At 40.4% G+C, this 14694-nt stretch overlaps 2 protein-coding genes across 5 annotated transcripts in view; one reads left to right on the top strand and one right to left on the bottom strand.

The window, feature by feature from the left end:
• Positions 1–9932, bottom strand: part of CENPL (centromere protein L) — a 28988-nt gene extending 19056 nt beyond the window's left edge. The window contains exons 1-2 of one of the 4 annotated variants that reach the window (XR_013487362.1): positions 9543–9655; positions 45–220 (exon numbers count right to left, since the gene is read on the bottom strand). Coding sequence is in view for 3 of the 4 variants with exons in the window: in XM_020970452.2 (XP_020826111.1) it covers positions 45–218 (174 nt within the window). In the remaining variant the exon portion in view is untranslated. Of the gene's footprint in view, positions 1–44; positions 221–9542; positions 9656–9776 lie in introns of those variants that run through there. The other 3 variants (XM_020970452.2, XM_020970451.2, XM_020970450.2) reach the window with 3 other exon arrangements.
• A 26-nt stretch (positions 9933–9958) lies between these two features.
• DARS2 (aspartyl-tRNA synthetase 2, mitochondrial) overlaps positions 9959–14694 on the top strand; it is a 28635-nt gene continuing 23899 nt past the window's right edge. Inside the window, 3 exon segments of the mRNA XM_020970446.2 lie at positions 9959–10976; positions 12591–12690; positions 14364–14430. Of these exon segments, the coding sequence (XP_020826105.1) occupies positions 10841–10976; positions 12591–12690; positions 14364–14430 (303 nt within the window). The 5' untranslated portion in view covers positions 9959–10840.

The raw sequence follows: 14694 nt of genomic DNA, 5'->3' as shown, positions 1-14694 counted from the left end.
CACAGATCCCCTGAATTAAGAAATAAAGACCACATAAAGCTTACTTGCAATGGTGAACACTGGGGAATTTTCCTTCGAGATGGTGTCTGACCAAATGGAGTCTGCTTTCTGACTGATGCTAGCTGTCTTTGAAAAGAGCTGGCACCAGTAAAGTAATCTCTAAGCCTTGGAGGTACCCCGTGTTTTGGAGTAAATTCTGGCACATTCGATGAGTCCATCACTATACAAAAAGAAAAATAAGATTTAAGACACTGAAACAGTAATATATTTTACAGATTCAACAACTATACTTACATATTACATATTATATATACACACATATTTACATACACACGTTGTCTACTAGCCATTTCCTCTTAGTCACTTAAGATCAGAATCTTGGAAATGAAAGAAACCCTAGAAGTCCCTTGAACTAGCCCCTACCTAAAAAATGGGCAGCTAGGTTAGAGTGCTGGGCCTGAAGTCAGAAGACATCTTCATGAGTTCAAATCTGGCCTCAGACACCTACTAGCTGCATGACCCTAGGCAAGTCACTTAACCCTATTTGTCTCAATTTGCTCATCTGTAAAATGAGGTGAAGGAAATAGAAAACCAAACCACTCCAGTCAGACACAACGGAAATGACTGAACAACAAACCTGAACAATGAAACTCTTCCACAGCTCTTCCACCATGTAATCTAGATAGACTTCTGGCCAAGACCATACAGTTCCCACATACCTATTTCAGCAAAAACCTGAAATTCACACCAAACTAATGGAAAATAAAGAAAACCAAGAGAAAATACAGACTTCTTCCAACCTATAGCTGCACAAAAAGTCAACCAGAAGCCCACAGACAGAGAAAATTGGGCTAACAGCAAAGCCAGAACCAGCACAAGCAAACCCAATCTTCAAATGCCACCAGGATGGTCAGAAGAAGCCAAGGTGGGGGCCAGTGAGAGGCAGCAAGCAGAACAGCACTCACACTAGGACAGCTAATACCTGGGGGCACTAAGCTCCCTAGCACCCTGGCCCTGAAACATCAAAGAGGGCCTGAAGTTCCAGAATTCTGTACCTCAAAGACAGATTAGGGAGAGGGGAGGGCAACACTAACGTTGGAATTTGGAGGTCTTCCCAAGCACCCAGGGAGAAACCAAACAGGACAACCTACCCAAAAGCATAGCAAGAGGTCATGTGTCACCCTAACATGGGCCCTAATTCAGGAACTAAAACTGGAGAAACTACTAATTCAAAAAAAACAACAGCCAGTATCAAAAATTATTGGAGATATGGAGATACACAAAAAGGAACAGTGAGCAACTAACAACCACAAGCAGAGATTTAAAGGAAAAAAATTATTTTTTCTCATAAGGACTACATGAATACCTAGAAGAAATGAAGCTAGAGGTTTAAAAAAAAGTGAAATAAAAGCTTTAGAAGAAATAATTGAAAAGAGAATAAGTAGCTTAGAAGAGAAAGTGGTAAACCCACTTACCTGAGAAATGGAATCCTTAAATACTATATAATAGGCTAAATAGAAAACAATGATTCATTAGATAGCAAAAAGTAGTAGAACAAAATCAAAAGACTGAAAAAATAGAAGAAAATGTGAGATGTTGGATATCAAAAACACCTAGCCAGGAAAACAAGTTAATACAAGAGAATTTAAGAATCAGTGCACTCCCTGAAAACCATTATTAAAAAAAAAATTTGAAGGATACTATACATCAAGAAACCATAACTGAAAATCTATATGTATTAGAACCAGAGGCCGAAGAGAGAGAATCTACCAATCCACTTCCTGAAGTATTCCAAAAGGAAAAATTCTAGGAATGTCAGAGACAAAATCCAGGGCTTGTATTTCAAAGGAAAAGAAAATACTGTGAACATCTAGAAAGAAATAGTTAAAATACCAAACTTCTACAATCAGGATCATACAAGACCTGGCAGTTTCTACTAGAAATAAGAAGAGATAATGGAATACAACATTGCAAAGGATACACAGGCGTATAACCAAAAACAATTGCCCCTGAAAAGCTAAGTTTAATGTCACATGGGGAACAAAAAATGGGGACCTTTAATGGAACCGGAAACTTCCAAGTATTTTTTTTTTATTGAAAAAAGACCAGAGCTGAGTAGGAACTTTGAAATACAAGCACAAGAGCCTAGAAAAACCTAGAAAGTTAAATTTATTTGTGCAAGTGGATGGAGTTGTATTACGATTTAGCACTAACATTCTACTGGGGGAGAAGAAACAAATGCCCCTTCAGAATCTTAAAGTCTTCCAAAGGTATTGAGATAAAATGTGAAAGAAACAGAAGTCCTGGGGTTGAATTAAATTGTATTCTAAGGGTTTTAGGAGGTAAAAAAGAGAACAGGGAAAAATAAGCATTTATATAGCACCTATTATGTGCCAGGCACCATCCAAGAACTTTTATAAGTATCTCATTTGATGCTTAAAACAACCCTTCGAGGTAGGTGCTGTTATGATTCCCATTTTACAGTTGAGGAAACTGAGGCAAACAGAGATTAAGTGACTTGTCCAGAGTCCAATAGCTAGTAAGTATCTGAGACTGGATTTGAACTCAGGTTTTCCTGACTCCAGGGCCAGAGCTCTATTTACTGGAAGATAAAAGGAATACACTAGTGTAGATAAGAGGAAGAAAGAAGTAGAACTTTCCATTTCTTATAACTGGGGTTCATAAGAAAAGTATACAAACAAGAAGGAAGGAATGAAGGAGTGGACATTTTCTTTTTTTTTTTTAATATTTTATTTCCCCCCAATTACATGAAAAAACAATTTTTAACATTTTTTTAAAATTCTGAGTTTCAAATTCTCTCCCTCCCTCCCTTCTCCCCTCCCTAAGATGATAAGCAATCTGATATAGGTTATACATGTGCAATCACAGAAAACATTTCCATATTAGTCTTTTTGTTGGGGGGGAGGACTTAAAAAAGGAAGAAAGGGAGGAAAGAAGGGAGGGAGGGAGATAGTATGTATTTGATCTATATTCAGATTCCATCAGTTCTTTCTCTGGAGGTGGATAGCATTTTTCATCACGAGTCTTTTAGGATTGTCTCAGATCACTGTACTGCTCAGAATAACTAAGTCATTCATAGTTGTTTATCATACAATATTGCTGTTACTGTGTATGATGTTCTCCTGGTTCTGCTCATTTCACTCTGCCTCAATTCATGTAAGTCTTTCCAAGTTTTTCTAAAATCATCCTGCTCATCATTTCTTGTAGTATTCAATAGTATTCCATTTCAATCATATAGCACAACTTGTTCACCCATTCCCCAACTAACAGACAACCTCTCAATTTCCAATTCTTAGCCACCACAAAAAGAGCTCCTATAAATACCCTAGTACAAATAGGGTATTTTTAAAAATCTCTTTGGGATATAGACCTAGTTAGTGGTATTGCTGAATCAAAAAGTAAACTCAAATAAGCAAGGGTAGCAATAATAATTTCAGACAAGGCTATAGTAAATATAGTCATGATAAAAAGAGATAAACAGAAAAACTATACTGTGCTTAAAGATATCCAGGATGACAAATTAATATATAAATACTTCATCAATATGCACTGAACTACATAATTTTGAAATATTTAAAGGAAAAGTTAATCAAATTGAAGGGAGAAAGAAGCAATAACATATAATAGTGGAAGACAGCCATGTAACCCTTTCAGATCTAAACAAATACAACAAAAAGATAAAACAAGAAAGAAGTTAAGAACCTGAATAGAAGCTCAGAAAAAATAGACATAATCGGTATCTGGCTGAATGGGAAGAAAAAGGAATTTTGCTTTTTCTCAGCCAGACAAGGCACCACCTTAATCAAAACTGACCATGACCTAAAGTATAAAAACCTCACTAAAAAGTAGAAATACTAAATACAGTCTTTACTCATCAAAATGTGACAAAACTTATATTAACAAAGAGGTTTGGGAGAAAAATTAAAATTAACTGAAGACTAAATAATTTAATCCTAAAAATTGGTGGCTCAAAGAATAAAACATAAGAACAAATAGAAAATGTGATCAAAGAAAATGACAATAACAGGAAAATATGCCAAAACTTATAGGCTACAGCTAATTCAGCGGTCCTTAACAGGAAATCTATGTCTCTAAATACCTTCATCAATGAAAGAGAGAAGGAACAAACCAATGAATTGGGCAACTAAAAAAACCCTAGAAGAGCAACAAATACAAAAACTGTCCCTACACCGAAGCAGAAATTCTGAAAATTCACTCTTACACACTGTATTTCTTATGATTATAAACTACTCTGGAGGGTCTCACAGTATGCCCATTCACTCTTCTAAGGGTATAGTGCTGTTGCAATTTCGTTCTTTGTGAACATTTCCCCCTTTCTTTTATTCTGTAGGATTCATTATATGATAACTGTTTGATTACTGATTCCTTTGTTCTGCTAGTTTTCCTTTAAGGGTTATCCTACAAGGGATTCTTCCTATTCCCCTCTTATTTCAATTTTGACTCTTCATATCTTCTTTGAGGTATTACAAAGAAGTTACCACTCATTAAGCTATCTTGCCTAAACTCACACTCATTCTTTTTTTAGTTTAATTTTATTTTTTCAACAAGCATTTATTTTTCTTTCTCCTATACCACCCCAAAAATTTGAGAAAGAGAAAAAAAAACACTTGTAACAAATATGCATAATCAAACAAAATAAATTCCTGAATTGACTATGTCCAAAAATGTGTCTCATTCTGCATCACTTTTCTGTCAGAAAGTAGATAACATGCTTCATCGTCAATTCTCTGGAATCATAGTTCATCACTACATTCAACAGTTCTTAAATCCTTAGAAGGTGGTCAACTTTACAATGTTGTTGCTATATCAACTGTTCTCCATATTCTGCTCACTTAGATCTGTAACAGTTCATACAAATCTTCACAGGTCCCTCCAAAACTGTCCCTTTTACCATTTTTTATACACAATAATATTTCATTACATTCATGTGCCATAATTTGCTACGCTACTCTCCAACTAACAGGTATTTCTCCTTAGTCTTCACTTCTTACTAATTCAAGAAGAGCTTCTAGCAAATTTCTCTGATAAAGATCTCATTTCTAAGACATATAAGGAACTGATTCAAATGTATAAGAATAAGAACCATTCTCCTATTGGCAAATGGTCAAAAGATATGAACAAGCATTAAGAAATAAATAATAAATGCTTATTGGTCGACCTACCAAGACAAACCCAGGGACCATATGAAGGCAATTACAAAACACATTATTTTTATACAATTAAAGACAGACCTAAGCAATTGGAGAAATATTAATTGCTCTTGGGGAAGCTGAGCCAATATTAAAAAATGACAATTCCACAGAAATTAATTTACTTATTCAGTGCCATACCAATCAAACTACCAAAGAATTATTTTACAGAGCTAAAAAAAATAACAAATTCACCTGGAAGAACAAAAGGTCACGAATATCAAAGAAATCTATGAAATAAAATCACAAAGGAAGGCAGCCTACCAGATTTCAAATTATATAGAAAGCAATAACCATCAAAACAATCTGGTACTGGCTAAGAAATAGAGTGGTGGATCAGTGGAACAGATTAGGTTCACAATACATAGTAAATGATCAAAGAAATCTAGTATTTGATAAACCCAAAAATACAAGCTTTGGGGGCAAGAACTTTGACAAAAATTGCTGGGGAAACTGGAAAGCAGTTTGGCAGAAACTAGGCATAGATCAACTTCTCACACTGTATACCAAAATAAAGTCAAAATGGGTAATGATTCAGACATAAGGGGTGATAAGTAAATTAGGGGAGCTTGGAAAACTTTACCTGTCAGATCTATAGATAAGGGAAGATCTCAGGAAATAAAATGGATAATTTTGATTACATGAAATTAAAAAGGTTTTACACAAACAAAACCAATGCAGCCAAAATCAGAAGAAAAACAGGAAACTGGGGGAAAAAACTTTATAGTAAGTTTCTTTGATAAAGGCCTCATTTCTCAAATATGTAGGGAACTAAGCCAAATTTATAAAAAATAAGAGCCTTTCCCCAATTGGTAAATGATATGAACAGGCAGTTTTTACAAGAAATCAGAGCTATCAACAATCACACAGAAAAATGCTCTAAATCACTACTGATTAAAGAAATGCAAATTAAAACAACTCTGAGGTACCACTTCACACCTATCAGATTGGCTACCATGACAAAAGGAAAATGATAAATATTGGCAAGAATGTGGGAAAATTGAGACAGTAATGGTTGGTGGAGGAGCTGTGAACTGGTCCAATCATTCTGAAGAACAATTTGGAACTATGCCCAAAGGGCTGTAAGACTGGCATGCCCTTTAATCCAGCAATATCACTATAAGGTCTGTATCTCAAAGAGGTCAAAGAAAAGAAAAAAATAACCGATATGTAAAAAAATATTTATAGCAACTCTTTTTGTGGTGGCAAAGAATTGGAAATTGAGGGGATGCCCATCAATTACGGAATGGCTGAACAAACTGTGGTATATGATTGTGATAGATTACTACTGCGCTATTAGAAATGACTAGGGGGATAGATCTGGAAACAGCTAGGAAGACTTATATGAATTGATGCAAAGTAAAGTGAGCAGAACCATGAGAACATTGTACACAGTAACAGCAATATTGTAACCATGATCAAATGTGAAACACCTAGCTATATCAATGAAGACAATGATCCAAGACAATTCCAAAGCACTCATGATAAAAAAAAAATGCTATCTCCCTCCTCAGAAAGAACTGATAAACTCTTAAGTTCATATTGAAGCATTTTTTTCCACTTTCTTTATATTTCTTGCTTTTCTCTCTCTCTCTCTCTCTCTCTCTCTCTCTTTTTTTTTGCAACATGGCTAACATGGAAATGTTTTGCATAACTTCACCTGTATAATTAATATCAGATTGCTTGCCTTCTCGATGGGTGAGGGAGGAGTGGGAGGGAATTTGGAACTCAATTTTTTACAAATGATTGTTAGAAAAAGGAAGGGAAGGAGAGAATGGGGAAGGAGGGAGGGAGGGAAGAAAGGAAGGAAGGAAGGAAATGCTTATTGACTTAGTGAACCTTTGTATCCCTAGCCTAACACAGTCCCATGCACATGGTAAACACTTTACAAATGCTCCTAGAATCAAACTGAATGTTGACGACATATTTTGGACATAAGCAATGTATAGATTTGTTTTGCTTGACTATGCAGACTTGTTACAAGAAGAAATTTTTTTATTTCCTTTTTGTGAATAGAAGAAAATAGAGAAGAAGGGGATAGTGATAACAATGTGAAAAGAAAGAAAAAAAAATCAAGAAAGCATGTTTAAATGCACAGAAGTAAACAGAAGGGATACTGACAAGACAGCACTGAATTTAGTATATACTTAAAAAATAAAAACAAGCTGTAAGAAATGGAGATGTACAGTTTCATACACAATACTCTTTCTGTTCTTTGTATATGAAAATATTCACATTTGTTTGTGTTAATCAAGTTCAGAATAAAAAGTTTTAAATACATATGAACATTAAAGAGATAAAAAGTACTATGTGGAGTCCAAGGAAAGCAGGAAAGGCCATTAATGACTGGAGGAGTTCAGAGAAGGTAAAATTTGAGTTGGGCTTTAAAGGATGGTTAAAAATTTAATGAGTGAATATAGAGGAAAGAATGACATTCCATGTATCACTTATGGAGATGCAGCCTGGCATTTGTTCCCGAAGATGCTACAGCCCCTGTTGCTTAAGACCTAGAAAACAAAGCTCTTGCATCAAAGTTTTTGGTACATTCAAATAGTTCAACATCAAAAACTGAAATGATTTTATCAAAGGAAATTACATTAAAGAAGCCAACAGCTGTTTTGCTGCTGCACCCTAAGGGTCGTGGGATTTTTTCCACCTGACTTAAAGCTGATTGTGTTGAGAGTCTCCCTCATTAGAATGTTAGCTCCTTGAGAGCAGAAACTGGCTTATGTTTTCTATTTGTATCTCCAGTTTTTAGCACAGTGCTTTGCATATAGTAAGCACTTAATAAATGCTTTCTTGCACATGGGGAGTGAAAGCTCAGAGAAAAGCTAGTAGGTGGGTTTGAATGAAATGTAGAGTACATCAAGCAGGAGAGCTATGGCTGGAAAGGTAGACTTTCATTAGGCTAATAGAGGTTTTTAATGCCAGACACTGTCCTTGGTGCTAGGAATACAAAGACAAAAATGAAATATAATCCCCATTTTCAAAGAACATACATTCTATCAAAAGAGAAGACAGGTAGATGTGTAAGTCTATGGGAGATATATACAAATGCAAGGTAATGGGGGCGGGTCATGAACTAGCAGCTGGGGATGGGGCAGGAGATGAAAGGTCTCATGTAATAGATGAGTAGGAGAAATCTTCTAGACAGGAGGGGAAAAGAGAATATGGGAGATGATGACAAGCAATGCAATAGGATAGTTGAGGGAACTTTCTGATGGACTCAGTCTTGTCAATTAAATAGGATAACTTGGCTGTTAAGTAGGGGGCTACGTAACTGAAAGTGTAAGAAAAGTGAAAAGGTTTGGAAAAGTGGCCACGGAGAATTTAAAAAGTCAGAATAGAGTGGAAGGATCCAAGGTAATGGAGGTCCAGGGTGAGGTGAGCGAAATCAGCTTGATTTTGTAACTTTCTCCTGAAATATTCAGCAGCCCAGGAGCAGAAATGAAGAAATGGGCTGCTGAAGTGTATCCAGGGTTTGACGAAGAGGTAGGGGAGTAACGGATTGTAAGGCGGCAGACGGTGAACCACCCAAGAGGTAGATCACCGATTCCAGGCTGGGCACCAAGGCTGGGTGGGAAGAGATGAACTGGGAGAAGAGAGGGGTCTCAAAGTGACAGTGAGGGTGAAGGCTGAGGACGGGGATTAAAAGGGAGGGGCTGTGGTCGCGCAGGTGCGTGGCACACAACAGACGCGGAATACAGACTAGCTGGAGAAGGCGGGAGGGTCAGAATCCTGAAGCTGCGGGACAATTTCAGGACGTTTGTGAAACACGAGCTGTGATCACTCGGCCGTGGTGTGGTCAGTCACGGGTGGGGTCCTCGACATTCTATCTGAGCCGAGGAGCAACGATGAAACCTTTACCACGTCCACTGCACCGGGCAAACAGGCATTTACTGTTTACTCTATCAGTCAGGCCACCAGCACTTATTAAGCACCTACTAGGTTCCAGGCACCCAGATAGGTGCTGAGGATGAAGGAAAAGAAAAGAAAACAGAAGCGAGGGCGGCGCCCCATCACAATTTCTGCCGGCTGTCATTAGGACGACATGAGGACAAGGGCGCCGCCAGGGAGGGCTTGTAAAAGGTGTAACGATCGGCTCTCCTACTCCGCTACCCCCCCCCACCCAGTCGCTGTCATCCCGGCAGGGATGCTGGGCCCCGGGCCAGGGTTCAGAAAGAGCGCGGGCTGGAGAGAGGCCCGGACGCCTGCCTGCCCGCCTGACCTCGCCCGTCCGCCCGCCGAGGCGCCCCCCGGGCCGCGAGCTCCGGCCCCCGCCGCCGCCGGGGCTCCCTTTCCGGGTCTCACCTTCCGCCCGCCAGGGGCAGGGCAGCCCCGGTGCCGGCTTGCCCACGTAGCAAGCGCCTCAGCTCCGGCCGCTCCGCGGCATCCTCCAGGCGAGGCCCCGCCCCTGTTTGAAATTGTTTCCCGACGGGCTGCGCGGCCAGCCTAGCTACACCGCCTCTGCGGTGCCCGCCTCCTTCTCCTCCTCCTCCTCCCCCCCATTCGGCATCGGGTCGCCTGGCCGGCGTTCATCTTTACCATGGGCAAAGGCGAGCGACGTAATCAAGGTCTGACGTAAGTTACTCGGCCTACCCCATCTTAGAAGCAGCCTGCTTTCCGGGCCACTCTCCCCCTGTGGAGACCGTTGACTTTGCCCGGGAAATCTCGCACCCCGCCCGCGGCATCCGCCCACAAGGGACGTGGTGGCCGCGGCGTCACCCGGCGCGCAGGAGATGACGTAGGACGCCGGTGGCGCACGCGCCAAGCGCACGATGACGTTAAGGCTCAAGGCGCGGAGAGGCTCGCGCTGAGCTGTAGGGGAGGCGGGCTTGGAGCGGGAGCCGGAGCGGAGGCGGAGACTGTCGGCGGAGGCGGAGACTGTCGGCGGTGCCGGGCCTTGTGTAGGTGACAGGGTCGTCCGCCGAGTCTTCCTCCAGAAGGAGCCCTGGATTTGGATTTGGAGGCCTCTAATTATCTCTGTGACCGTGGACAAGTCGTTTGCCCTCTCCTCCTCGGCATAACGAACCGAGGGGGCCCGATGGTCACGGCGCTCTCTTCCAGCTCCACAGCTCAGTGAGCCTCATCCGATCCTGTCATGTAAGCTCCTCGAGGGCCGAGGGTCTTTGAATCTCCAGCGCCTCGCATGCAGGAGGCGCTAAATAAATGCATCTTTCCTGTCTGGTGGGAGGAGGGAGGACCAGACTGTTGCTTTTGAACACAGCTCCTGGGCTCCTCCTTGAGCCTAGTGCAGGCCTGAACTTGATGAACATTTTTAGGCAAATTGGAGGAAATGTAAGATCAAGGCCGCGTTACAGCCGGCCTTGTCTGTTATTCCCTGGTGCCTGCGGTGGGACTGGTTCCACCCTGCCCGGCTGCCAGCGCCGGTCCACATCCAGCCTGGGAGCTTGCGGACTCAGCGGGACGTCAGCCCTGCAGCTACTAGTGCCCGGACCCGGTGACGTCCGGAAGGGAGTCAGCAAGAGGGGGATCCTATTTTTCTGAAGTGGGAGTAGATTTTTTTTCCTAAATAGTCCATTCTGTTCCTCCAAGACCGACGGCGGAAGGCCCCCTGTCCAGCAGCTGCTCCTGCCTGTGGCTCCAGTATGGCTTTCCCCCGGGGACGGTGCCTGATGTACAGGATGTACAGGAGTTGGTCAGGACCCATCAGAAAGACAGCCCCACCGCTGTTGGGCTCCCTCACCCGATGGCTGATGCTGAGCACACAGAGGAGAATTCCAGGTGAAGTTTTGATGGACTTGTGTTGGGTCTGCTTAACTGTCAGAGCAACGTCTGAAGCACAGCCCACGTTTAATCAATTTCAGTAGATTAGTCTGATGGGCTGTCTCTTTTAGATACAGGGTGTCCCAAAAGTCGTAGTGCAGTTTTAAGCTGCTATTAAAAGCTTAAAAAGATGCTCTAAAGCCTAAAACTGTACTAAAACTTTTGGGACACCGTTTTGCCCCTTAATAAACTGCACTAAGACTTTTAGGATGCCCCAGATAGAGACATGCAGGTGTATTCTTTTCACTGAGTTGTTTCTTGCTGCTGAAAAGTTTTGTCAAGCAGGATGTTGAAAGACCAGTCAAAAGTAATCAGAAAGGGTAATCTACTCTTCTAGTCAGAGGCTTTAGATGATCCCTGAGGCTTCTTTCTAGTTGTAATATCTTGGGCTTTATATAAGATCCTGATGTCTTTGCTCTAGTGCTTGGTAAGAAGGGAGGGGATTCTTAAATCACCATAGAAATAGGAGTCATTGTTTATTAAATTCCATAAGGACAACATGTTTACTGTGGAAACATCTACAGCAGTAGAGTCTGGCTGGCCTCAGAGTTAGGGACCTAGATTTAAGTCCAGCCTCAGACATTTAGTAGGTTTGTGACCCAGCACAAGTCGCGTATCTTCTCTCAGTTTGGGTTTCTTCATTTATAAAATGGGGATGTAACAGCACCTACCTCACAGGATTGTTGTCGAGTCAACAAGCATATATGAAGCACTTGCTTAGTACCAGGTGCTATGCTAATCTCTTGAGGATAAAATGGGAGCATATATGTCAAGCACTTTACAAATGCTTAAATTACTGTATGAATCTTAAGCATTACTGTTAAAGGATCCCTTCCTGTCAATATGTTTAATTCTAGGAATTAAGTAATCTTTTTTCAGACAGTATCTGTGATTCCATTGGTATAGGGAGCTCTTGTTGCAGAAACTCATCTACCGATGAGAACTAGTAACTTCTGCAGGACTCCTTCATAGTCTTAGAGAGTTGCTTGGGGACACTTAGAGGATAAATGACTGGCCCAGGGACACCCAGCCAGTATGTATCTGAGATGGAACTTACACCCAGGTCTTCCTGATTCAGAAGCCAACCTAGGGTCTACTAGATCATGCTGCCCCTCAGTCATTATTAATATTAAATGTAATTATACTCACTCTGGTTTGGGGGTGACCTTTGCCAACCAAGGCTAAATGGATGTGTCCAGTCAACACAGAAAGCCCTTCAGTACAGGCCTGGCCAAAAATAAAATCTGTAGTCTAAAAACTAGTCGGGTACAGAGAGGCTCACCGGTAGGTTGATCACAAGGTGGTAACTTTCTATATCAAGTCTCAAAGATTGTCTACGAAATCTCAGAGGAGTTGCAGCCTTTGCTGAGATGGCCAACACTAATGAAATACGTGTGTCTGACTTTAAGTACTCTATTAGCTTTATACACTACAACAGAATACCAAGACTATTACAGTTTGGGATCCTTTGTTTAAAGCACTTTGAATATAAATATAAACTCATTTAAGAAGCAAATTTACATTTTTAAATTAATATCTCATGTAATTGCATTAGTATTTTTCATTTAATAGATTTCAATAGTTTTGCTGTCCGGACCAATACTTGTGGAGAATTGCGTTCCTCTCACTTGGGCCAAGAAGTCACTTTGTGTGGATGGATTCAGTACAGAAGGTAAAGTAAATTAGAACTTTTAAGAATACTCAGTGTTTTTGAGTGTGGTAAAGTGGCAGTGCCCTGGATTTGTAATCATAAGCCCTACATTCAAGTCTTAACTCCCCTAACCAAAACCCCATGGGACCTCCAACAAGTCTTTGATCCTCAGTTACAGCATCAAAAAAGTGAAGGGGTGAGATTAGGTGATCACTCAGCTCCTACTCATCTCACAGTCTGAGGATTCGATGGATTTTCAAGACAGCTAGACAGGTAAAAAGAGTTGGTGGCTCTTTGCAGTTTTCCCAGTGTTTCTAGCATTTCTTTGTGTCTTAAGATCTAAAGAGCTCTTTCTTTGTAGACTTTACAGCCTTTACCTGCTTGTGGCTTTTAGTTCAAGGTAAAGATTGTAATAGGAATTTTTAAAAAAATGTTAATCCTACCTGATTGTAATCTACTGTAGTCATATCTGTAAGGAGTGGCTATATAACTGAAGCAGTGGTACCAGTAGCATCTGTTTAAGTGCCTAGTAGTAAGAATTTACCTTCTGGTAGTGCTACTAATTGAAGGAGCCCTGATAATGTCCTCAGGTTGAACTCTTCCGTTCTGGTCATAATCACCAAAATCCAAGCTCCAAGAGGTGTTTAGAAGACGTTTATCTTACTCTAAATTTATTTTATGGGAGTCTGATCTTCACATAAGAACGTTATTCACTAAGCCAAGATTAAAAGCTATGAAAATATTTTGTTTAAAACTGACCTGAACAATGGCAAATGAATCCACACCTATGTAGTAATAAAACTAATGTAAGAGTCCCGCTAACACTGATTTACACAAATACCATATGTTTAACATTTTTTATGACCAAGCCATTTATCCCAAATGCTGTGTTTGTGTAGTTCTAAGAGTTATCCTAACGTTGACTACATAAGTCGCTTTGAAAAGATATACAAAGGAAAAGCTACTTCCTCTGGAGTCAGAGGACTCAGATTTTGCCTCTGGTGTTCCTGACTCGTGAGACTTTGAACAAGTCCCTTAAATTCTCTTGACCTTAGTCTTCTTATCAGTCAGCTGAGGGGGTTGAACTAGAAGGCCTCCAGATGACCTCCACGAGAACTTCTAGCTCCAGAGCTTATGTGATGAAGAAAATAACTCTGAAAGAGACGAGATCAGTTCTGAGGAAAGTGCTTTGGGGGTTATTTTCTGATAAAGGAAAAATATCAATAAAACTATATTTCAAATATTACTAATTAGATTTGATTCTAATAAACTCAAAAAAGGTATTTTCTGACTTGACTTGAACAGATTCTGTAGAGAACAGAAAGACCTGGGTTCAAAGTCCTGCCCTTGGATACATATTAGCTGTGTGACCCTGGACGATTTGATTAACCTAAGAGAGTACCCTAAGCCACCTTCTTTGAGTAACTTATAGAAAAGGTACCAAACTGAATTGGGAGGAAGAGTCCTTTCATCCAGGAGTTCACTATACTAATGGAATCATGGGTCCAGTCTCTATCTCTGTATTTAACACTGCAATTAAATATAGTGGGATGGCTAGTGAAAAGTACACAATTTTTATGAAAAATGTATTTGAGAATCCTCTTGACCACTTTCATTTTTTTAAACTCTGTTTAAAGACTCTGCCCTCAAAAGTTCCTTTTTTTTTCTGAAGGTGTTTGTTCTTTATGAATTAGGCAAAGTCTTTTCCTGATCCTGAGAGATTTCCACGGGCTAATTCAAGTCGTCATTCCCCAAGATGAGGTAATAGAGAAGAGTCTTTTTATTTGGGAAAAACTCTTTGATGCCAGGGAGGAAATTTAGTCAAATGTGGCTATAGCTTTGAGCTCAACTTCTGTGGATGACTTAAAGTATTGACATTTTGTCACCAAGCCAGAAGGATAGCATTGGTTTCTACTTTGCATCCTGGTTCTTGTTTGTGTTGATATTACTGAGGGGAAAATAGTGTTCATTTAAATCGTATGTTTCTATAATGTGAAATAAACTTTCAGGAATCCAGGATGAGTT

Source organism: Phascolarctos cinereus, unplaced genomic scaffold (assembly GCF_003287225.1).
Source record: "Phascolarctos cinereus isolate Bilbo 61053 unplaced genomic scaffold, phaCin_HiC Scaffold_5;HRSCAF=322, whole genome shotgun sequence".
Taxonomy (NCBI): domain Eukaryota; kingdom Metazoa; phylum Chordata; class Mammalia; order Diprotodontia; family Phascolarctidae; genus Phascolarctos; species Phascolarctos cinereus.
Note: the sequence above shows the minus strand (reverse complement) of the source record. Positions and strands in the feature narration are given on the sequence as shown.